The sequence below is a fragment of the Mustela lutreola genome, chromosome 16, assembly GCF_030435805.1.
Source record: "Mustela lutreola isolate mMusLut2 chromosome 16, mMusLut2.pri, whole genome shotgun sequence".
Lineage (NCBI taxonomy): Eukaryota > Metazoa > Chordata > Mammalia > Carnivora > Mustelidae > Mustela > Mustela lutreola.
The window spans coordinates 49,125,763-49,149,602 of NC_081305.1; the positions used below are offsets into that span (position 1 = coordinate 49,125,763).

The 23,840-nt window shown below is 46.1% G+C and overlaps 1 protein-coding gene and 1 long non-coding RNA gene across 7 annotated transcripts in view; one reads left to right on the forward strand and one right to left on the reverse strand.

Annotated features, from left to right (window-relative positions):
- ZNF667 (zinc finger protein 667) overlaps window positions 1-23,840 on the reverse strand; it is a 48,123-nt gene that overhangs the window by 9,810 nt on the left and 14,473 nt on the right. The window contains exons 1-4 of one of the 6 annotated variants that reach the window (XM_059152345.1): window positions 18,835-18,969; window positions 6,352-6,443; window positions 4,507-4,633; window positions 2,818-2,910 (exon numbers count right to left, since the gene is read on the reverse strand). In XM_059152345.1, coding sequence (XP_059008328.1) covers window positions 2,818-2,910; window positions 4,507-4,633; window positions 6,352-6,411 — 280 coding nt within the window. In that variant the 5' untranslated portion in view covers window positions 6,412-6,443; window positions 18,835-18,969. Of the gene's footprint in view, window positions 1-2,817; window positions 2,911-4,506; window positions 4,634-6,351; window positions 6,444-16,291; window positions 16,479-16,704; window positions 16,807-16,888; window positions 17,027-18,834; window positions 18,970-23,840 lie in introns of those variants that run through there. The other 5 variants (XM_059152347.1, XM_059152348.1, XM_059152346.1 and 2 more) reach the window with 5 other exon arrangements.
- LOC131818216 (uncharacterized) lies at window positions 17,372-22,643 on the forward strand. Its single transcript, XR_009348725.1, has 4 exons — window positions 17,372-17,956; window positions 18,177-18,508; window positions 18,794-19,067; window positions 20,779-22,643. It is a non-coding gene; the product is annotated as an uncharacterized LOC131818216 (long non-coding RNA).

The following is a 23,840-nucleotide window of genomic DNA, read 5'->3' on the forward strand; positions in this document are numbered from 1 at the left end:
CCCTAACTACATCAAGATTAAATAATGCATTTCAGAATAACACATGAAATCACAAAAGAAATTTTTAAATATTTTGAACTAAATGAAAATAAAACAGAACTTTGGGGCTCCTGGGTGGCTCAGTTAGTTGGACACTACTGATTGTTTGATATACAGATGTTGCTACAAAGCAACAGTAATTAAGACAGTGTGGTAGTAGAAAAAAGATACCAAGAGAACAAAACAGAACTCCAAGAAATATACTCTTGCATATCTAATCAAATAATTTTCAACAAGGGTGCCAAGATTACTCAATGAGGAAAGGACAGTCTCTTCCACAAACAGTGTTAAGAAAACTGAATTATCTATATGCGAAAGAATGATTTTGGATTGGACCCTTACCTTACACCTTATACAAAAATTAACTAAAAAAAGATTAAAGAACTAAATGTAAGACCTAAAATTACTGAACTCTTAGAAGAAAACATTGGAGGAAAAGGTTTAGGATATTAGATTTGGCACTGATTTCTCAGATATGACACAAAAAAGCACACGCAAATAAAAACAAAAATTAACAAACAAACAAAAAACTCCAGACAAATGGGACTACATTAGCAAGTAAAAGGAAGCAATCATAGTGTACAAAGGCAACCTATGGAATAAGAACAAATAATTACAAATCACCAGATAAGGAACTGATATATAGAATATATAAAAAACTGTAACTCATCAACAAACAACAATGCTATTTTTTAAAATGGGTAAAGGACTTGAATAGACACTTCTCCAAGGAAGACAGACACATAGCCAATAAACACATGAAAAGATGCCCAACCTCACTAATCATTAGGGAAATGCAAATCAAACCTACAATATCACCTCATGCCTGTAAGGATGGCCACTACCAAAAAGACCCCAAAAATCACAAGTGTTGACAGAAAGTTGAAACACTTGCATACTGTTGGTGGAAATGATAGATGGTACAGCCATTATGGAAAATAGTATGGAGGATCCCCAAATAATAATAAATTGAAGTATTTAAAAAATAATAATAATGATAAAAATAATAATAAAATCGAATTATGGTATGATCCAGCCATTCCCACCTCCAGGTACATATCCAAAAAAAATTGAAATCGGCATCTTAAATACCTATCTGTACTCTGTGTTCATTAGAGCATTATTCACAGTAGGCAAGAAGCAGAACAACCCAAATAGGCATTGATAAATGGATTAAAAAAATATGATATATATACAGTGAAATATTATGCAGCCTTTTTTTTTAAAAAAAAAAGGGAAAATCCTGTCACATGCTACAACATGGATGAACCTCAAGGATATTATGCTCAGCAAACAAAGTCACTTACAAAAAGGCAAATACTGTAAGACTCCATTTATACAAAGGATCCATGGCAATCAAAATCAGATAAATACAAAGAAAGTTGGTTACCAAGGGCTAGGTGGAAGGATGGAGGAAGAATTAGTGTTTTGTGAATACAGTTCCAAAAGTTATTACAAGATGGAAAAGTTCTGGATATCTGTTGCACAACAATGTGAATATATATAACTATACATTTTAAAATGGTTAAGCTATAAATTCAATGTCATGAATTTTTTTACAATTTAAAAAAACTCAGGGGTGCCTGTCAGTTAAGAGTCTGACTCTATCTCAGGGCCATAAGTTCAAGCCCCATGTTGGGTTCCATGCTAGGTGTGGACCCTACTTAACAAACAAAACAACAACAAAAAAAGTTAGAAAACTGTTAAAATAAGTAAGTAAAAGTAACCTAACCAAAGAGAAATATATCAGAAAAGAGAATGAGTTTTTAGAAAGTAATCAAAATGAACAGTTGTGGAAAATGGTTTTTTTTAAGAATGAAGAAAATGATGGGGCGCCTGGGTGGCTCAGTGGGTTAAGCCGCTGCCTTCGGCTCAGGTCATGATCTCAGGGTCCTGGGATCGAGTCCCGCATCGGGCTCTCTGCTCAGCAGGGAGCCTGCTTCCTCCTCTCTCTCTCTGTCTGCCTCTCTGCCTACTTGTGATCTCTCTCTGTCGAATAAATAAATAAAATCTTTAAAAAAAAAAAAAAAAAAAAAAAAAAAGAATGAAGAAAATGATGCAAGTGTGAAATTACCATGAGCAATGCTGTCACGAGAGAAAGCGGAACATGCCGAGGCAGGGAACATGATAGATGGGGATGAGGCATTAAGAGCTGAGCTTCTGAGACCAGACTGTGGGGTTCAAACCTGGCTCTGCTGTCACTTCCTACATGGGCTACCTTAGGCAAGTCACTGAACGTCTCAGATACCTGGTTTCCTCATATATAAGACAGGAACAGTAATAGTACTTACCGCACAGGACCGGAAGGAACCTATACTCAGAAGCACGTCTGGTACGTAGGAAGGGTTTATTAAATGTTGGTTATTCTCCTTCTGGGGCTCACACTAAAGAGACTAGAATTTATTCTTTTTTTTTTTTTTTTTTTTTTTTTTTTAAAGATTTTATTTATTTATTTGTAAGAGAGAGAGAGAGTGAGAGCAAGCACAGGCAGACAGAGTGGAAGGCAGAGTCAGAGGGAGAAGCAGGCTCCCTGCGGAGCAAGGAGCCCGATGTGGGACTCGATCCCAGGACGCTGGGATCATGACCTGAGCCGAAGGCAGCTGCTTAACCAACTGAGCCACCCAGGCGTCCCTAGAATTTATTCTTTACAGGCCTGGAGCCTTTAAGGTATGGAAACTGGCAGTTTGCAAACATCTCCAAGAGGCCACCCTCTCAGGATTGGGGGTATGCTTACGACAGTGACACGAAAGCCTCGATTCTAGATTCTCAGTCACTCACCCACGCCCCGGCGCTTCCTCACTGGCTCCACCATCCAAGGCGCTCTCCCTTTCTCCAGCAAGGTGATCACATTTGGCCTCCGAAAGGAAAGTCCTACATTCAAGAAAAACATCAGAACTGAGCACGACATGGATGCCCAGACGTCAGAGCCAAGCCCCGTGTCAACAGGAATGAGGACTTAGGAGCACGAAGGGAGCACAGAGGATGTGAAGGGCAGGAAGAGGAGGAGGAGGAGGAAAGTTCAGTCACAGCAAGCAGAACTGCTCATTTCTAAGTCTACAAAGCGAATTATGCTCTTGAAAAATCAGACAAGAAACTCCGGAGGCTGGCTATTAAGCTACTGCCTGCCCTTCAGCTCCCAATCCCACCCTTCTCTGATCTGTTTTGTGTGCAGGGGTTGGGGCTCTGCAACCCATGCTTCTTCACCAGAAGCTCCCTGTCAGCATCCATCAACAGGGCTCTGCTGGTTTTAATTCTGCTTCTTTTTTCCCCACACTCTCAGAACTAGCCTCATCCTGACCCTTCAGGAGTGTAAACAGACTAGTCAGCACACCTCTCCCTTCAGGAGTCTGAATCCCTTCCTCTAAGTCCTAAACAACCCCCCACCCCCGCCCAAATCTCCCCTTGTATCCCTAGCCCAAGGATGGTGGTTGCACCCTGCGGTTACCATCTCTGCATTACCTCTGTCTACTATTTTCCTTTTAATCAGAGCCATTAAGTAGAGTCCTCCTCTTAAATTCTCTTAAAACAACCAGATGTCCTCAAAAGGTTACTTATATAATTACTATATGACAGCAATTCCACTCCTATGTATATACCCAGAAGAAATGAAAATACATAACCACACAGAAACTCACACATTAATATTCACAGCAGCACACTCATAATTGTCACAGAGTGAAAAACTGCTCAAATGCCCATCAACTGATGAATGGATACACAAAATGTGGAATACTACTGGCCATGAAAAGGAAGGGGACACAGATAATATGCTACAACGTAGATGAACCTCAAAACTATAATGTTAAGTGAAGGAAGCCAGACACAAAGGATCTTTGATTCCTTATGAATCATACTTATGATTCCATTTCTATGAAAGGCCAAGAAAAGAAAAATTTATAGACAGAAACCAGATTAGTATCTGCCTAATCTGGAGGAATTAGTGGGCAAGGGGAAATGAAAACTGATTGTTAATGGATATGGGGTTTCTTTTGGGGTAACGAAAATGTTCTAGAACTGACTGGTGATGGATGTACAGTTCTGTGTATACATTAAAAACCACTGAATTATATACTTTTTATGTATAACATGTATACGTGTATGTATAACATATATATATGTAAAACATATATATACAAATAGAACTGGTTTTTTTTTTTCAAGATTTTATTTATTTATTTGACAGAGATCACAAGTATGCAGAGAGGCAGGCAGAGAGAGAGAGAGAGAGAGAGAGAGAGGAGGAAGTAGCCTCCAGGCTGAGCAGAGAGCCTGATATGGGGCTCGATCCTAGGACTTTGGGATCATGACCTGAGCTGAAGGCAGAGGCTTTAACCCACTGAGCCACCCAGGCTCCCCACAAATACAGTTGTTAAAAAACAAAACTGCTGTGGCTTCTGTTTTCCTACCTAGACTAATTTATGTCCCAAAATGGGTTGGTTGTGGATTACAGGGTAGAGAGAGTCTTACCAACAGAGACCAGGTTCTGGTAGTTCTCCAACATGACATCTTCATACAGGTCTTTTTGAATGGGGCTCAGCCATTCCCACTCCTCCTGGGAGAAGTAGATGGCCAAATCCCCAAATGTCACTGGCACCTGAAACAGAAAATCACATGTCCTTTCACCACAGGTTTATGCTTCCAAATGGCTGGAAACAACAAGGAACTTGTCCCAAACATGGGAGATCTATGGTGCCAGGAATCTTCAGGAAACATTTGACCTTCTGAGGCCAAGAGCAGCAGGTGCATTAAATAAAACATAACACAATACAATATGATGTAGCTATTATTAAAAACTATGTCCCATAGAAAGCAGTTACAACTTGGATTTACTGGGCACTGACAAAGGAAAGGCATTTTTCTAAGCTCCCTGCAGGTACTGACTCATGTTAACCAGTGACCACAGCACTGGTGAGAGAATCACAGCAATGTTACAGATCAGGAAGTGGGAGACCCAGAGACGGGAGCGTCACTTATGGACGGAAGGTCCACAACTAGTGAATGGAGAACCTGGAGTTCAATCTGGGCAATATGGCTTCTGATTAATGCCCCTAATTACACACTCTCTAAAGAGCCAAAGGGCCAAAGGTTCTTTGTAGATGTAACCAAGGTTACTCATCACTTGACCTTAAATAGGGAGATTATCCTGGATTATCTAAGCAGATCACAGGAACCCAAAACAGTAGGGAAATTTCCTCCAGCTGGAAGAGGGGAGTGGAAAAGAAGTCAGAAATTTGAAGCCTGATTTGATCTGCTATTGCTGGCTTGAAGATGGGGGGAATGGGGGAAGGGACATGTAGAAAGCAGAAGAGGGGGTTAAAGCCTCTACCTTCGGCTCAGGTCATGATCCCAAAGTCCTGGGATCAAGCCCCACCCACATCAGGCTCTCTGCTCAGCAGGGAGCCTGCTTCCTCCCCTCTCTCTCTTTGCCTGACTCTCTGCCTACTTGTGATCTCTGTCTGTCAAATAAATAAATAAAATCTTAAAAAAAAAAGAAAGAAAGAAAGAAAGAAAGCATAAGAAACTGAATATGCTAATAAACAGTGAGTTCTGAAGAGCCTCAGATGTGACCTGAGCCTCAGGTCTGTCCACACAGCAAGCCAATACCTTTTTGCAGCCTTGGGAGACTGAAAGCAGAGGACGCAGCCATGCTGCACTGTGCCTGATCTCCAACCCACAAACTGTGCATCATAAATATGTGATGTTCTGAGCAGCCAAGTTTGTGGAAAAAGTATTTATTAGAGAAATCACATTCAAGATGCTTATTTTAGAAAATCACTTCATCATCTAAAGTGGTGAAGCGTGTTTTTTAACGGAAGCTTGACTCACTGGCCTGATTGCAAAGAACCCAATCTGAATGAAAGGTTATGTGGAATCTCTGAAATCAGAGAGAGCTCCTCCTTGTAAATATGGGCTATACACATAAAAACAAAGAGACATTAACAGATTAACTCTAGAGCACAACCTCGAATCCTCCTCTGCCTCAGCAGATGCTGCCTGGGCACTCCTGTCTACCTTGAGAAATGATGGTGGCTCTCCTCCACTACCCAGGAACAGCTGAGGCACACAACCTGGAGATGCTAAACAAATGGGCAAATAGCCATATGCACACTGAGAAAAAAGGAGAGGAGGGCGCTGAGTGTTTACATGGGCTGCTGGAACTCTTCTCATCCTCCTACCCTCCATGGTTGATGGGAGGAAACAAAGACCAGAACTTGGATGGGATTCTGTCAGGCAGGAAGCTTCCATGGAAGGAAAGCGAATGACCTATGTCTTACAAGATGGAACTTCCCCGCAAGAACAGTGACTACTTACCTTGGACCTAGACTTCCCTCGCGCAGCAGGCATCCTTTCCTCCCCCTTGAGGGTCCGCATTTGGAGAAGGGCAGAGTGCAGAGAAGGTGGGGCTGTGGGAAAAGAAAAAAGTCATGAGGATGACAGGGCCTTCTGGGTAGTCCCAGCGTATTTAGGGTAAGAACTCCCTGGTCCTTCACCCTAGTCACACGTGCATGCGCAAGCAAACATACACACAGGTGCACAGACACACATGAAGGGAGGTCAGAATATCTTCTGCAGCATTCCTGACCCTTCTCAGAGAAGGGGCAGAGTCAGTGCTCTCTCTTCCCAGGATCACAGAAGGCTCCAGATCAGGAGGCAAGTGAATGTCTACTATGTGCCAGGCATTGTCCCAGGTGCTGAGGAAAGAACAGAGTTAGACCAGAATTACCAGCTCCCCTGTACCTTACACTCCACCAGGGATGGCAAGTTCATATAGAACACAGAGTCAGCTGAGATCATTGCTATATAAACAAAACAAACCCCCCTCCAAAACAGCGCTGGGGGTGGAGAGGTAGTTGAGGGAAGCCTCTCCAAGGATGCAACACCGAGTTGAGGTGTGACTGTAGTACAAGTGTCAGGCATTTCGATGCTTGGGAAAGAGCATTCTGGGTAGAGGTACAACAGGCGCAAAGGCCCTGCAACAGGTGTGTACTTGGTGTGTGGAGGAAAGTAAATGGTGTGCTTAAGCAGAACAAGTGAGATGGAGAATTATGACATGGAGAACTCTGAGATGATTGAGCTCAGGAGGGGCCACAACACAAAGGGGTTGTGAGTGGTCTGGAACTGATCCTAAGCATGATAAGACATCACTGAGGGAGCAGGAGTCTGAGGAGTGGAGTATGTGACTTAACATTTAACAAAATTTGATGAGTGGCTCTGTGGTGAGTACACTGTGGATGCTGATGAGAGGTGGAGGGGATGCAAGAGCTGAAGAGGCAATTCATCAGGCAGGTTATGTGTAAATCCGACATTGAAATTTGGTGGGATGGACTAGGCCCCTCTATCACTGCGTCACTCTGCACCTATGCTGTTATATATGCATTAGCTACTGGTAACTAGTGAATTCTGAAAATAAGGCTACTGCAACAGAGTGTTTAATGCTATTTAGTTTCAATTAATTTATTACTAAAGTCTTAATAAAATAATAAATATTAAAATCAACAAGTTAAAATTAAATCTAAAATTAAAAACTGATCCTCGATTTAATTACTGTAGAACTCTGAAGAATGTTTGAAATAACTGGGTATGTGAATCTATTTTTCCAATGATAAGTTTTATGAAATTTAAATACAGATCAAGAGGCACCTGAGCACACTCCCAAATCCACAGGGACAGAAGCTCCCACACTTGCTATCTGCCCAGACCTCATCTATGTAGCTCTTCATCTGTACCCTTTACATGGCTCAGTTGGTTAATGTTTGCCTTCAGCTCAGGCCATGATCCCATGGTCCTGGGACTGAGTCCCATATCGGGCTCCCTGCTCAGCGGGGAGTCTGCTTCTCCCTTTCTCTCTCCCCCTGCTTGTGCACTCTCTCTCAATAAATAAATAAATACAGATCAAACAGTAAAAATTAAGTGTCTGAAGTGTACTGCATGTGTAAAACACAGATTTTAAAGACTTAGTATGAAAAAATATAAAATATTTCCTATTTTTGTTTATATAGATCACAAACTGATGGTTAGGATATATTAAATAAAATGTGCTAAGATTAACTGTAACGATTGTTTCTTTCCACTTTTTTCAATGTGGCTGCTAGAAAATTGAAAATTTATGTCTTGCATTACATTTCCACAGGATAACACTGCTCTATACTGGAGTCTATACCTTTCAATTGCCTCATTTTCTTCATAGCACAACCTGCCTCCCTAGAACAGCTTACGTTTGTATTTGTGTGGGGACAATCTCCCCCACCTTGACTTGGGCTCCCCGAGAGCAAGCTACCTTGACTGTTTCATTCACTGTTATCCTGAGAGCTGAGAATATATCTGCACAGTGGAGTGCTCAAGAAATACTTGCTGACTAAATCAATAACCAGTCCAATGCTTCCTGGCATGATGAAACTGGGCTGACATTTTATGTCAACATCATCTTATAGAGAAACATTTCTGCTAGCAGTGACTTTAGCTCTCTAAATTTGTCTTTTGGAGAAGGCCAGGGTCTACAGAAGGCAGAAATGGAGTGTACTTTATATATCCCCTTTTTGAAAAATTTGAAATGTAGAGAAAAGAATAGTATCATGAACAGCTGATTCCTTTTCCACCAAATGTTAACATTTTCCTTTTTTTCTGCAATCATTTCAAAATTATAAACACAATCAAAATTCATGTCTACATGGTTCAGCACATACCTCTAAAGAATGCCATCAACATACTTCAGTGCCAACAACAGTGCAATAGTGAATATGTCATAAAAATCTTTTGATTTTTCTTTTCTATTTTTTATTTATTTATTTGAGAGAGAGCACAAGTGAACACAAGTGGTTTAAGGGTCAGAGGGAGAATCAGACTCCCTGTTGAGCAGGGAACCTGATATGGGACTCAATCCCAGGACTTCAGGATCATGACCTGAGCCAAAGGCAGACATTTAACAACTTAGCCACCAAGGCCCTTTTGGTGATTTTTCTATGAAAAAGGTACAGTTGCATACAGTCTTGAATATGGAAATATGAATATTTCTCTCTACAGATTCTTTTTTTTCCTCTCTTGAGGGTGGAGTTAGGGAAGCCAAATGAAACCAAGGCCATAATTATGTTTAGAATTTGAGAATGGGTATGTTTTAGTTCAAATGCAAGTCCTAAGATCACCCTATACTGCTTAAAGGAATCCAGTCAGAAGAACATTTAGTTTATCATGCTTTCCTCTTTACAAAGAGAAAAGCATTAGTAGTAAGCAATAGTAATAAAACTAAGACTAATACTAAAATGAATACTGAGTGCTTAAACATGCAAGGTGTTACTTTAGGAAGACCATCATTTAATCCTCACTCCACTAACACCATTTCCAGATGAGGAACATGAAGCACAGAGTGGGAATAACTTGCTCAAGGTCATAGGGTGGAAAGTGGCAGAGCCAGGATTCAAGCTGAGGTTAACCCAGATACCCTGCTAACCCTCTAGGTCAGAGGAAAAGGCTGTGTTAAACACATCACTCTGAGGGCACCTGGGTGGTTCAGTCCGTTAAGAGTCTGACTCTTGATTTTGGTTCAGGTCATGATCTCTGGGTTGTGAGATCAAACACCACATCAGGCTACACATTCAGCAGGGAGTCTGCTTGAAATTCTCTCCCTCTAGCACTGCTCTCCCCACACTCTTTCATACTCACTCTCTCACACTCTCTAAAATAAATAAATCTTAAAAAAAACAAGTAAACACATTATGCTGGAGTCAGACTACCTGGGTGTGGTAACTCTTTTCATTTAGGTGTGCTACCATGGCCATGTTACTTAACCTCTCTACCATTTTCTTTCCTTAATGAGAACAATACAGAACTCCTGGAATTGTCATGAAGATTAACAGAAGTTGAATGAAGGTCCTGCCTCTCTCTCCTTCCTCATGCAGCCCTCCTTGACAGTCCCCGAATGTGCTACCACAGCCCTGCCTCAGTTCCTCACTCATTTTGCTCTATGCTCCGATCTTACTTCTCTGCCAGTCTCACCCTAACCCTTCTAGTAACACTGCAACCTGCCGCTCACCCTCTACCGATCACTCTTCAGTCTCTCTTGTCCAGCCTTGACTTCTCTCTTCTTCATAACTCTGATCACTAATGCTCTATGACTGAGAGAATAAAAAAGGTATATATTGGTCTCTGACCCCTTCCTTGATAGCACAGAACTGCTAAAACCCTCATAAATTTGTCAGTGATAAGAACACTAGAAACGTCTCTTGTTCTAAAGAGGTGACTCTGGGTCGCTCCTGGACAGGGTCTGGTCACCAGAAAAGACCAAGCCATGAGTAGAAGCTTGAAATTTCCACCTCACTCCGGCATCTTCCAGGAGAGAAGCTGCAAATGGAATTAATGACTGATCATGCTTCCAAGAGGAAGCCTCCACAAAATCCCTATAGTATGGGGTCTGGAGAGCTTTCACACTGGTAAACACATCCATGCTGAAAGGGCAGCACACCCCAAATCCACAGGGACAGAAGCTCCCACACTTGGTACCTGCCCAGACCTCACCTACATAGCTCACCTATGTAGCTCTTCATCTGTACCCTCTACATAGCCTTTACTAAACTGGCAAATATGTTTCCACTCTGTTCTATGAGCTGCTCCAGCAAATCAGTTGAACTGGAGGAGACGGGGAACTTCTGATTTGGAGCATGTTGGACAGAACTTGTGGGTAGCCTGGGATCTACTATTGTGATTGGTCTGTGAAGTAGAGGGGCAGTCTCATGGGATTGAGTCCTAAACCCATGGGATCATGCACTATCTCCAGGGAGACAGGGTGGTTAGAACTGAGTTAAATTGTAGGACGCCCAGTTGCTGTTGAAAAATTGCCTCATGAGGAAAAAACCTCACACATTTGGTATAAGAAGGGCCATGCTATATGTGAGTAAAGGACACACATGGGGAAAGACTGAGTCCTTCCCCAAAACACTATGTAACTTGTTTGTTTAGTCCATCTGGCGCTACCATCTGTCTCCATCCACTTACGTGCACACCCCAAGTGCCATGGTGTGGTGCCTTCACTTCTTCACTTCTTCAAAGAGGGACCTCTTCAACCTGAGTGCAGTTCTTTGGGTGGGATACTAGTATCATGGTCAGTGCTCAAAGGGCAGCTGAATTTATCATTATTGTTGTTGTTAGGGTGGGATGGGGCCAGTGCTGTGGGCTGCGAGTCTAGGAAAGGCTGAGTCACTGCGCTGCCCCCGTGCTCTGGGGAAGTGCTCAGGTGTGCGTGTAGAATACGCTCATCCCTGGGGAATGGCATCACCTCTGTGGCTAATAAAGTACAAGGTTTTTAAAAAAAAAATTTTTTTTTTTCATTTAAGACAGAGAAAGAGTGCATAAGCGGGGAGGACAGTCAGAGAGAGAGAGGGAGAAGCAGATTCTCCGCTGAGCAGGGAGCCCAAGGTGGGGCTCAATCCCAGGACCTTTAAATCATGACCTGAGCTGAAGGCAGATGCTGAACTGAGCAACCCCCAGATGCCCCGAGATATTTTATTTAAAAATTTTTAAAAAATATTTTATTTATTTGAGAGAAAAAGAATACAAATGAGGGAGGGGCAGAGAGAGCAGCAGACTTCCACTGAGCAAGACGCCTGATGCGGGGCTCAATCCCAGGACCCTGAGATCATAACCTGAGCCAGCCACCCAGGCACCCCTGTACTAGATATTTTAAATAAATCACATGATCTTCTTCCATCTTTAGAGCAAAAAAGGAACCTCAACATGGACCTGCCTATTGCCACAAAGGTTTAAGTAATGGCACCTAGGCTTGAGCCCATACCAACATGCAGCACAATCTGCCCTCTTGGTGTGACACAGGAGTCTATACGTGAAATACCCCTGCTGTCCACTCTGGCAGGGTTTAAGCGACATCAGTATGGCACCACAGTTACGAGACGTTTACCTTTGTTATATCAGACTGGCTACAGGACTTGGGGAGATTCATGTTAAGGTTGAGGAGCTGTGACTCAGTGACCAACCAAGTGGTCTGGCCTTCCATTCTGTGACTGTGCTGAGCAAGGCTACCCTCATGCAGAAAGTAGACAAAGGGGCCTACCCAAAGTCTTCAGAGGCCTGAATTCTCTCCGCATTAAACTCCAGGGCAGGGTTATCTGGGTGATTTGTAGGACCTGCCAATTTCCATGGTGTAAACACGCCCCTAAGGGCCCCACTGCAAGCTACCAAACTCACATCACTGAGCACAGAACTGGGGAAAGGTTTATGATCTAGTGTGAACCAGGCCCAGCACTCCAATACCACAAAGTCTCTTAGGACAAAGCTGCATTCTTTGTCTGGGAGTTCTCCTACTTTTGACTAACAGTCCCAAACTGTAATGGTAATGCCCAGTTCTGTGGTCCAGAACAGAACCCAAAGCAGCTTTATCATTATAGAAAAGTTCTGCTGGTTGATTCTGCTTCATTTTCAAACATCCACATGACTGGCATCCTACATCATAATAAATCTGAGCTTGTATTGATAAAAATATCCTACTTTAAACTATTTATCAGTTAATTACATCCCTTGGCTTTTCCCTTCCAATTCCTCAGGTAGAACAGATTATTGCATGAAGTAGAATCGTGTCCATCTTGTGGTTTCTCAATGCTGTTTGCACTAACCCCAAATTAGAAAACCACAATTCTTGCCCACAGAAAAATTTTCTCTGAGAAACTCAGCACTGCTGGGGAGGAAGGAACAGCAGTTTGATATTAGATAATTCTGGATTCAAAATTTGCATCTGCCAAATATCGGGGTAAAGAAAATCCTTAGCTGTTAGGAAGTTTACATGCACTACCTTTACAGAAACTATCCTCAGCAAGAGGCACACAGTAATTCCTCACCTTCCTTATCCCTTTTATCTCAGTATACACCACACATCCAAAAGACCAAGGAAGCCTGAAACCCACTCAGAAGGCTGTGGGTAGAATTCTCATACAGTGCAGGCAGGAGAGAAACTAGCACAACCTCAGTGGAGGGTAATTTGGCAAATCTTTGAAAATTGAAGGTACACATCCCCTCTAACACAGTAAACCTCATTTCTGGTACTGTGTTTGGAAGTCCTTGCATGTGGATAAAATTACACACAAAGGTATTCATTGTGGCAAGACTTGTAGGAATAGGCACTTAAGGTTCTACAGTTAAGGGCATGAGCCTGGAGGCTGTCTGGGCTCAACTTCTAACTCTGCAACCCTTCTCTGGGTGAACTCTCATGTCCTCTTTAGGCCTCTGCTTCCTCAATTGGAAAATGGGGCAAGTAACAATGACTCCAAAGAGCTGTTTGGAACATTAAATGAATAAAACCACGTAACACACTTAGAGCAGTGCCAGTGCTTCCCAAATACAAATTACCAACAGACTGGAGATAACCAAAATACCCATCAATAGGAAAATGGCTAAGTGCTTCTCCCTCGCCTTCTGCCTTAACCTACTCCCTCCCCTGGCTCATGCAAGCAGGGTGCACGTGCTCTCTCTCACAAATAAATAAAATCTTTTTTTTTTTTTAAAAAGATCACAAGTAGGCAGAGAGGCAGGCAGACACAGAGAGAGGGGGGAAGCAGGCTCCCCACTGAAGAAGAGAGCCTGATGCAGGGCTCAATCCCAGGACCCCAGGATCATGGCCTGAGCCGAAGGCAGACGCTTTAACCCACTGAGCCACCCAGGCACCCCAAATAAAGTCTTTAAAAAAATAAGTAAAGGGGCACCTGGGTGGCTCAGTGGGTTAAGCCTCTGCCTTCGGCTCAGGTCATGATCTCGGGGTCCTGGGATGGAGCTCCGCATCGGGGGTCCCTGCTCAGCAGGGAGCCTACTTCCCCTTCTCTGTCTCTGCCTGCTTCTCTGCCTACTTGTGATCTCTGTCTGTAAAATAAATAAAATCTTTAAAAAAATAGGTAAAAAAAAAAATGAGTAAGTAAAAACTTTCCAAGGTGATGCTAATAGGAAGTCATCGTTCATTTTATTTTTTAAAGATTTTATTTATTTACGTGGGAGAGAGAGACAGAGCACAAGAGGGAGGAGGAGCAGGAGAAGGAAAAGCAGGCTCTCAGCCGAGCAGGGAGCCTCACATGGGGCTCAACCCCAGCATCCCCAGATCATAACCTGAGCCAAAGGCAGATGTTTAACCTGAGCAACCTCGGAGCCCCAAGAAGCCATAGTTTAGGACCATTATGCCAGTATCTATGAGCCTCAGGAGCCAGGGCAAAAGATCAGATCCACCCCTGCCCCGGCCCCAAACACAGACCTTAGTGCTGAAGGAGAAAAGTCTGTGATAAGCTCAAAGCCAAACTCTTGGATTCCCTGATCAAAGGATACCACCAAGTCACTGCTGGTGGCCCTTTCCAGCTTTGGGGTTGAATGAGATGGGAAATCTGTGTGTTGATCCTGTGCTTAAGCCATAATCCCTTCACCCTGCTGTATTTCTCCAACCACTTATGACTGCTCAATATAAACTGAACTGTCTTCCTATCAAATGCACACTCCAGATGAACTGCAATCGGTCTAGCCAGTTAACTAGCACAGTGCCTGACCCATGGCAGGCCACTACACCACAAAGTAAGTGATGACTCTCAGAGCCCACTCAGACTGCAGACCACAGACACTATCTCACCTAGAGATCATCATCCCTTTATCACCTCTCTCCTCCAGCCCCCCAACTCTCCTACCTATCCTCACACTTTAGTAAAGTCCATGGTGTGCCCTATACACCAGTGGTTCTCAACTGGGGTGACTCTGCCCATCAGGGGACACCTGGCAATGTGTGGAAACATTTTTGCTTTCACAGCCTGTAGAGGAGGGGGATGTGCTGCTGCCATCTGGTGTGTAGACACTAGGGATAAGGCTAAATTACATCCTACAACAGGCAGGCCCTCCCCCCCCACCACACACACACCCCTAAACAAAAAAATTCCCTGGCCCAAAATATCCACAATGCAAAGAATGAGAAACCCTGGTCTGACACAGAAACATCTCCAATTCCTGTGTCATTGGGAAATACTACTACTTGGGCCCTGCTACTTCCCAACCCAGGATATTCAGCTCACAGGCTCCCTCGAGACATCTCCATTCTGGAAGATCCAGGACTCCTAGTCTCCCCTCCCACACCCCACTACTGCCCTCCCAGGACCCCGACCAGAGAATTCTGAACCTATCTAGCCTAGATTTTAGGGTTATTTTATATGATTCCAAAACCCTAGCTCTGGCTCAACTTCTGCTATTCTTCCCCTGGATCTTGCTCTCTAGGTGGGTGTGAGATCCTTGGGGGTCATTATTTAATAATCAAACACTCAACTTACATGTTCCTCACCGTCCACAAGGCTAAAATCACTACTACTACCATCCCTGCGTGGGAAGAGAAACGAGGAGAAGTGGATTTCCAAAACCTCTCTGGAAGTTGCACGAGTGGTGAGTGACGGAACCTGGAGTCCCCCGTTAGAAAGGAGAGGAGAGGCCCCCGCAGCCAGCGGTCCCCGAGGCCACTGGGCCATGCTCTCCCTTCCCCTACACACTGAGGTAGCTGCGCTACCGGGAGCACCGTGCTCCACCATGGGGCCTTCCTCTGAGGCTCTGAGACCGAAGCCTCCCCAGCATTCAGCACCGCGACCCTACCTCCACCCCCGAACCTCACACGACACCCAGCGCTACGACCCACGGCACCCACAGCTCTGCGCCGGGGTCGCACCCGTGTCACTGGCTGGCTTCGCGCGCCCTCCCTCTCACCGAAGGGCACTCCGGCCTCCTTCCTACCCCAGCCGGGCGGGCAGCACGCGCAGCCGCGCAGAACCCTCCCGTCGGGGCAGATACGCCAATGTAACCCCACAGGCGTCCCACACGGCGAGCACCGGCCCCCGGGTCTGAGGCAGCACACGAACGCGCTCCGCCAACAGGAGCCTCCGTGCCGCCTGCACTCGTCCGCTCCCCGCTCCCAAACGCCCCGCCCCGCACAGGGAAGCCCACGGTCCGGGACACGCGCCCGTTCCCACACCTGCCGTCCGTCTCCCGCACGCAGCCGCCACCACGCATCCCGAACAGTGCCGGCCACCACCGTGCACGCAGCCCCGGGCGCGTAGCTCGAGCCCCGCGTCACGCCCCCCCCCACCGTCCCGGGCCCTTGACCCGGCACCATCCCCGACCTGCCACCCCGCGCCGCGTCACGACCCCGCGCCAGCCCCGACCTACCACCCTGCACCTCCTCACAACCTCGCACCGCCCCGCGACCCCGCACAACTTCACCACTTTACAGACACGCATTCACACTCACCTCAGTCCCCAGGGATCGCGTCCCGGTAGCGCCCACTCCAAAATCTGCGCAGCATCCCGCGCCCGGCCGCGCCTGCGCACTCTCCTCCGTAACCCCAGACGCACCGCCAGCCCCGCCCCCTCACACGAGCAACACGTAGACCAGCCGCCGGCCCGCCCACTGGGCGTCCCCAAGAACTTCCAGCCCCGCCCCTAAACAAAGCCACGCGGCGCGCACGCGCTCACTCGCCTCTCCCGGGACCTTCCCACAGGCTGGCCTGAGCCCCACACCCCCCCTCCCGCCCTCGCAAGGCACGTACGTAAGCACTGCCGCGCAATCAGAGCGGCCCTGGGGGCGCTGCCGCACGCGCCGCGCCAGGCCCCGCCCCTGCACCATCCCATCTTTCACACGGGGCCGCGCACACCAGACCCTACCGCGCGGTGCGCGGACTCGCTCCTTCCGCTAAGTTACGTTGACGCCCTCAGGCGCAGTCTTTCCGTGATCCATTGACCCAAACCCAGCCTCCGCGGCTGGCCACCCTCATCGCGTGCACACCCGCAGATGCCCGTCCGGGGGCTTCTCGACCCAGCGCCCTCCACTTCGCACTGCAGGGCTCACCCGCGGGTGCTGCCGCGCGCACTCGCGCGTGCGCACTGCGAGCTCAGAATGCACGTCCTCGGGGCCTTTGGGGCGCCGCGCGGAGCGTCCCCGGAGGGCCAGGCCCAAAACGTGCGATTGAGGGACCCGGGCTTGCGCTGGCAGAGATCTGTCAGGCCGCAGTCGAAAGGACCCGCGGGAGGGACGGAGGAGGGATGCTCCTCCAGGCCCGCAGGGAATCCCACTGGCGCCTACGTAGAACGAAGAACCCCAGGATCCTTCGCGTGGCGTCTCCCCAGCCCGCAGCCCAAGTTTCCCGGGAGCTCCTGCGGCGCGCGATGACGTCACGGCCGAGCGCAGCGGCGGTGCCCGAGGCCCCGCCCCCTTCGCGGTTGGGGGTCTGAGAAGTGTGGGGCGTGCGCTGCGGTCGCGAACCCAGCGCCTGGTCGTCTGCGAGCGGGAGGCGCAGGGTGGGTCGTTGTGTGTGTCTCGGGGCGTGCGTGCGTCCCGCAAACGTGCGGACTTTGCCTGCTTTCGCACGAAGGCAGAGCAGCTGTGACACGGATTCGTGGGGCCTAGGAGCTGAGCTGAGCTCCCACCTGACCCTGGGTCCCGGCCCTTGCGGCTGTGGGGCAGTGCGCGTGCACAGAGGCTGCGTTTGTACAGGCGCGCGCTCGTGTAAGGACGCGTGTGAAACCACCGTTGGGACCGCGTGTGCAGGCTCCGTTCTTCTCCCCACCCTCAGACCGTCCTCTGACCCCGGCGGGCTCCTCCGCTCAGCCTGATTCCGACCCAGGGGCCGGGACGACTCTGACGCCCGCGGTTAGGAGCCCAGTGCCCGGGCCCGCGCCCACCCCGACCTGACAACAGCACCCAGTGCACCCGTCGGAGGTTCCCGTGACCCGCCTCTCCGGGTTCGACCAACACGCGAAGAGCGGTGCACGCGGTTCGGATAAACGTCCACTCACTAGGTCGCCAGCCGTCCTAAAACGGCCGGACGGAGTCCGCGGGACTGGGCTCCCGGCTTCGGCCGTGGCGGAGCCTCCGCGTGTTCGCCAGCCTGGAGGGCCCGGACAGAGGCTTCCTTACGTAGGCATGGCCGTTGGTGACTGGACTCAGTTTCCAGCCCCTCTTCCTTCCACAGAGCTGGGGGGGTGGGAGTGAAAGCTCGAGCCCTCTAGTCACTTGGTTGGCTCCCCTGACCACAGCCCCCACCCCAGGAGTCCCTTGTCCCTCCCCCCACCCCCCACTCCCACACTGCGGTGCCTTTAACATGACAAAAGACACCCTTCACTCTCTCCTCCCTTAGGAATTCCAACGGTTTGGGGAGCTCAGCGCCAGGAAGGGGCAAAGGACAAGGACCTACTTCTTACTGCAAAGCGCGGTATTGCAGCCTGTTTGGTGCAAATCCAGGGTTTGTGGTTGCGCTGGCCTGACCGGATGAATGAACGAGTTCCCGGGGCTAGATACTAAGAGGGAATGTGTGAGGGACTAATTCTTGGATTTCCGATTGTGTGACAAAGCAGTGGTGATATGAAAATAGCAGTTACCAGAGATGATTATTAGGACTTTTACTACCACCCCTGCTGCTAGCACCTAACACATCACAGTCCCTGGTCAAAAGTGTCTTTTCCACCTAAGGTTTGTTTTTGTATTGTGTTTTTCTAAGATTTTATTTATGTATCAAAGAGAGTACATGAATGGGGGTGGAAAAAGGAAGGGGGAGAGAGAGACGGAGAGAGAGAGAAACAGACTCCCCCTAGCAGGGAGCCCAGTGTGGGACTCCATCCCAGGACCCCAAGATGGTAACCTCAGTTGAAGGCAGATCCCCAACCGACGAACCCCTCCAGGAATCCCACACTTAAGGTTTTATTTAATCCTTTACCCTACTCAGAGTTGTTTCTAACTGAAATCTCTGGTTTCCAGGTGCATAAATGGAGGCACAAGGAGATTAGGAAAGTACTCACCCAAAGGAGCAGGGCTAGCAAAGGTCAGAGCTGATTTCCGAATCCAGGCCCTGGGGACTTCAAAACCCCTGTCCTGTTCACCCCTTCAGGGGTTTTTCCTTGGAGGAAGCTGCTTCTTGAACAGGAAGATTCTTCTGCACACCTGGTGGTGCTGGAACAAAGGGGATGGCCAAGAAAATCAAGAAAACCTGCAATCTGGCAGTTCTGTGTTTTCCTTAGATCACCTCCCAAGAGTGAGTATCATTCTTTCTGCTGTTTAGGGAAACTTTGGTGGGAAAGTTTGGGAAGCCATGCACCGAAGAGAGCTTTATGAATTTGGACACTGCATGGCTATAGAGAAACCAGAGGGCCAGGGCTGAGATGTCCTAAATCCTGGTAAGGCCCTGGTCTGCCCGTTTCTCTGAATGAGGCAGCCGTCTCCCAATAATCCTGTGAATGTGTGGAAGGCAACAAGCTTGTACCGGAACCAGGCCCACAGTCCATTCCGTGTCTTTTGTTCTGTCGGTTTCTTGCTGGCCTCTGGAATTTGACTGACACCTTGAAGCTAACACCTGCTGTTGGGGAAGGCGAGTTCCCTTAGGAGTTCACTGGGGTGGGGGGGGTATCTACAGGCCCTGAGGCTGCTAAGTGAATTTGGGAATGAAGGTATGAATAAATAAATCCTGATAGTTTAAGCATACAAACCTGAGATTGAGAGACTGTGCAATTTCTTAACAAATGAAATTTTGAGAGCTCTGGGTTCAAGCCAGAAATTTCTGGCACAAAGTCACAATGATATTCTAGAGCTTGATCTTAAGCCACTTTAGTATTTCATTTATTCTTTTATTTATTCAATATATTCTTTAGTTTCTATTATGTGCAAGAATTTTGCCAAGCTGGTATAAAATAGTAGAATCATAACTAATAGAGGTGGTATCCACAATCGTGGAGATTGATGTAGGAAAGATGGGAGGGCTCAAAGCCAATGTCTAAAAAAGAATTCCTAAGACGTCTTTGGTGCAAAAAGGTGGTTTTATTAAAGCATGGGGCACAGGACCTGTGGCAGAAAGAGCCGCACTGGGGGTGGGTGGGGAGGTGCCTGGCTGGTTTAGTGGCTGAAACATCTGCCTTTGGCTCAGGTCATGGTCCCAGGGTCCTGGAATTGGCTTCCCTGGGCTCCCTGCTTCTCCCTCTGCCCCTGCCCCAAATCATGCTCTCTTCTCTTTCTCAAAATTAAAGAAAATCTTAAAAAAAAAAAAATAGGAAGGAAGGAAAGAGCTACTACACTGGGGTCAGGAGGAGTGGCTTATTATATACTTTCAAGTTGGAAGAGGGTTAGGAATAGTGTAAGTCTCTACAGAATTTTGGAAGCAAGATTTTCAGGACTTTCAAAGGGCTAACTATTGTTACAAAAAGGCCATTTATTACCGTCTAATAAAACCTGAGTCATGAGACCCTTCAGATCTACATTGGTGGGTCATACGCCCGGAGATGAATGCCAACATGTATTTGAGGGGGTCTATGTAGAGATAAAAGAAGTTTCCAAAAGAATTTTTTTTTTTAAGATTTTATTTATTTGACAGAGAGACAGTGAGAGCAGGAACACAAACGCGGGGGTTGGAGTGTGGGGAGAGGGAAAAGCAGGCTTCCCACTGAGCAGGGAGCACAGTGCAGGGCTCAATCCCAGGATTCCAGGATCATGACCTGAGCCAAAAGCAGAAGCTTAGCTTCACAACTGAGCCACCCAGGCGGCCTCCAACAGAATTTTTATATATTAAAGGAGACTTAGAGGATGGGGGGGGGGGGGGTCTAGTGGAATTTCCTTTTACACTTAGCAAAGTGTCAACATCCTGGCAGCTGAGTTCCTAGAGGAATGTCACTCTGCCTTTTTCCAGGACTTGTCAGTGGGCTGTAAGTAATAAGGAAATTCAATAATTTTTCTTCTGCCTTCGTTTCTCACCTCAGAACTATAGAAGAAAGCGTTCTGGAGGATTGAAAGGAAAGAAAGGATGTCTCTTTCTCTGATAGAAGAGAGTCCTACAGATATGCCGTCACATGTAGCATCTGCTTCTTGTCTGAGAGGACTTGCTGCCCTCTAGCCCAAGAGAAGGCCCGTATAGTCTCTCATGCCAGCTCTTCCCAGGCACAGACTCACGGAGCCTTTGAGGCAAGGATAACAGCTGCCTATTTTGAGACGTTTTGTTGTGTGATAAAAACAAACTCACTAGGGGCATCTGGGTGGCTCAGTTAAAGCCTCTGCCTTTGGCTCAGGCAAGGTCCTGGAATCAGCCCCGCACTAGGTTCTCTGCTCAGCGGGGAGCCTGCTTCCTCCTCACTCTCTGCCTGCCTCTCTGCCTACTTGTGATCTCTGTCAAATACATAAATAAAATCGTCAAAAAAAAAAACCACAAAAAACTCACTCGTTTTAGAGTATCAGTCAGGTGTCCACCACGTGTCGCCATTGAAATCTGCAGTCACACACTTGGTTTCTTTACACCTGTCCTGGGCAGATCAGCAGGAGAAATTACTGCTTGCCCAAAACATTCTTAAGCAAACACATCTGGGCCACTGCGCTAATGAGTACCATAGCGTTCACTATTTCCACGTTCCATCCTCCCACAGCCCCCCCGTCACACAGTCATGTGTGTCAAAACTGTTGTCTCTCCTCTACTTTACGACGACTGTCGTTTTCCTCTAATCTCCTCAGTGTATAGTGCCACCGTGCAGGTGGGGCAAATGGCAGAGTCGGCTTTAAATCCGAACACGTCAGCACCTATACTGCACGTACAGTGAGTGAGTGTTTCAGCCAGAAGGCAGACACCAACAACCTGGGCACACCAAAAAATCCCATGCTGTTCGAAGAAAACAACTCATATTTAAGGATATTTAAGGGCACAAACAAGTTAATCATTTTTTAAAAAGTGGGGAAAATTGATACTATGTTACTTAATCTGCAAAGACTGGGCTGCTGGAACTAAACTAGATACCTCATGAACTGCAGGAATTTATTTCTCATGGTCTGGAGCCAGACAGGAGGCTGTCGGTGTTTCTGACCGGCAGACACAGGCACACTCTTGGAAATCATTGCATTTTGTTGAATGTCCTATATAAAAGGTGCTCTTACCTACACCTTTCTGCCAGCCTAGTATATTCTGTATGATTGTGCAACTAGGCAGACAGACAGAACTTCCTGTCCTCTGATGACCGACCGATGACTGAGGATCAGGCTCCTCTGTTTCCCACAGACCTATATTTTACTTCTCCGATCACTACTGGAAATTTACACGGTTGATTGTGACATCATATGCATGTGTGTTTGTGAGTGTTATAATATAAAACTGTATACAGCTAAATAAAGCTTGAACAATGAACACATTTATATATAAAATGTATATATAAAGAAAACATGTTTATGTATAAAATTTATATGCAAAACCTGTATTTATGTAAAATATATTTTAAAAACTATAAACATAAACTACATAAACATTAAAACTCTAAATAAATAGGGGCTCCTGGCTGGCTCAGTCCATGCAGCATGCGACTCTTGACTTTGGGGTTGTGAGTTTGAGCCCCATGTTGGGTACAGAGATCACTTAAAAAAAATCTTGGGGTGCCTGGGTAGCTCAGTGGGTTAAAGCCTCTGATTTTGGCTTGGGTCATGATCCCAAGGTCCTGGGATTGAGCCGCACATTGGGCTCTCTGCTCAGCAGGGAGCCTGCTTCCTCCTCTCTCTAGGCCTGCCTCTGCCTACTTGTGATCTCTGTCTGTCAAATAAATAAATAAAATCTTTTAAAAAAATAAAAATTTAAAAAAAAAGAAAAAATAATTTTAAAACAAACTAAATATATAAACATAAAAACAAAATTATAAACCTATGTATACATGTCTATAGAAAATGTTTTATATCTAAAACTTAACAAAATTTGTAAGTATGAATATATAAAATATTTTATGAAAAACATAAAACTAAATAAAACTAAACAAAAACTTGAAATTATAAACATAAAATATATGGGGGCACCTGGGTGGCTCAGGGAGCCTGCTTCCTCCTCTCTCTCTGCCTGCCTCTCTGACTACTTGTGATCTCTCTGTCTCTGCCAAGTAAATAAATAAAAAATCTTAAAAAACAAAACAAAACAAAAAAAATAAAATATATGTGCTTATACATAATTTTTATGTTCAATTGTTTTGAAAGTGTGCAATTTTCACAATTTTCACTTATATTTTCCTTTGTATCCTAGAGTTGTTTAATGGAAATATTTTATAATTTCTTGTTGTAAACATCTTTATGTTTTCATTTTCTCCTTTAAATCTCTTCATTTCCTACATGTGAGCATAAATGTCACTTGTCATGTCAATTTTTGGAGGTATGGATGCTTTCTTTGTAACCTGACCAAATATATGGTCATAGGAAAAGGATTCTATGTATGTTTGAAAAGAGGTTTATTTTCTTTTTCTCTTCTTTTTTTTCTTTAAGATTTTATTCATCCATGAGAGAGAGAGAGAGAGAGAGCGAGCGAGTGCACGAGCAGGGGAAGAGGCACGAGGAGACGGAGAAGCAGATTTCCCCCCACCCAGCCAGGAGCCAGGAGCCTGACATGCGGCTCCATCCCAGTACCCTGGAAATCATGACCTGAGCCGAAGGCAGACACTCAATCATCTGAGCCACCCAGGAGCCCCAGAGGTTTATTTTCTGTTGTCTGTGGTCTGCTCATTTCCTGGCCCTGCGTAGGAAAATTCTGAAGAAATAAAGGCAGAGACAGGCCACCCCAAAGGTGTCCCTGGGTAGACTTTTAGTCCTTAGTTAGGCTCCGAAGGAATCAGGAGAAACAGTGGCTACCTGAACACTTCGTTATAAACTTGCTCCGAGAAACAGAAGTGGGAAGAAACAGACCAAATTGTTGACAGTGGCCATCTATGTAGAACACCAATTATTTTCAATATTTATCTTGATAGCTTACACTACCCTCCCCTCTTTTTTTCTAAAATAAGAAGTTCTTACTCTTCCCAATGTAAAGCCAGAC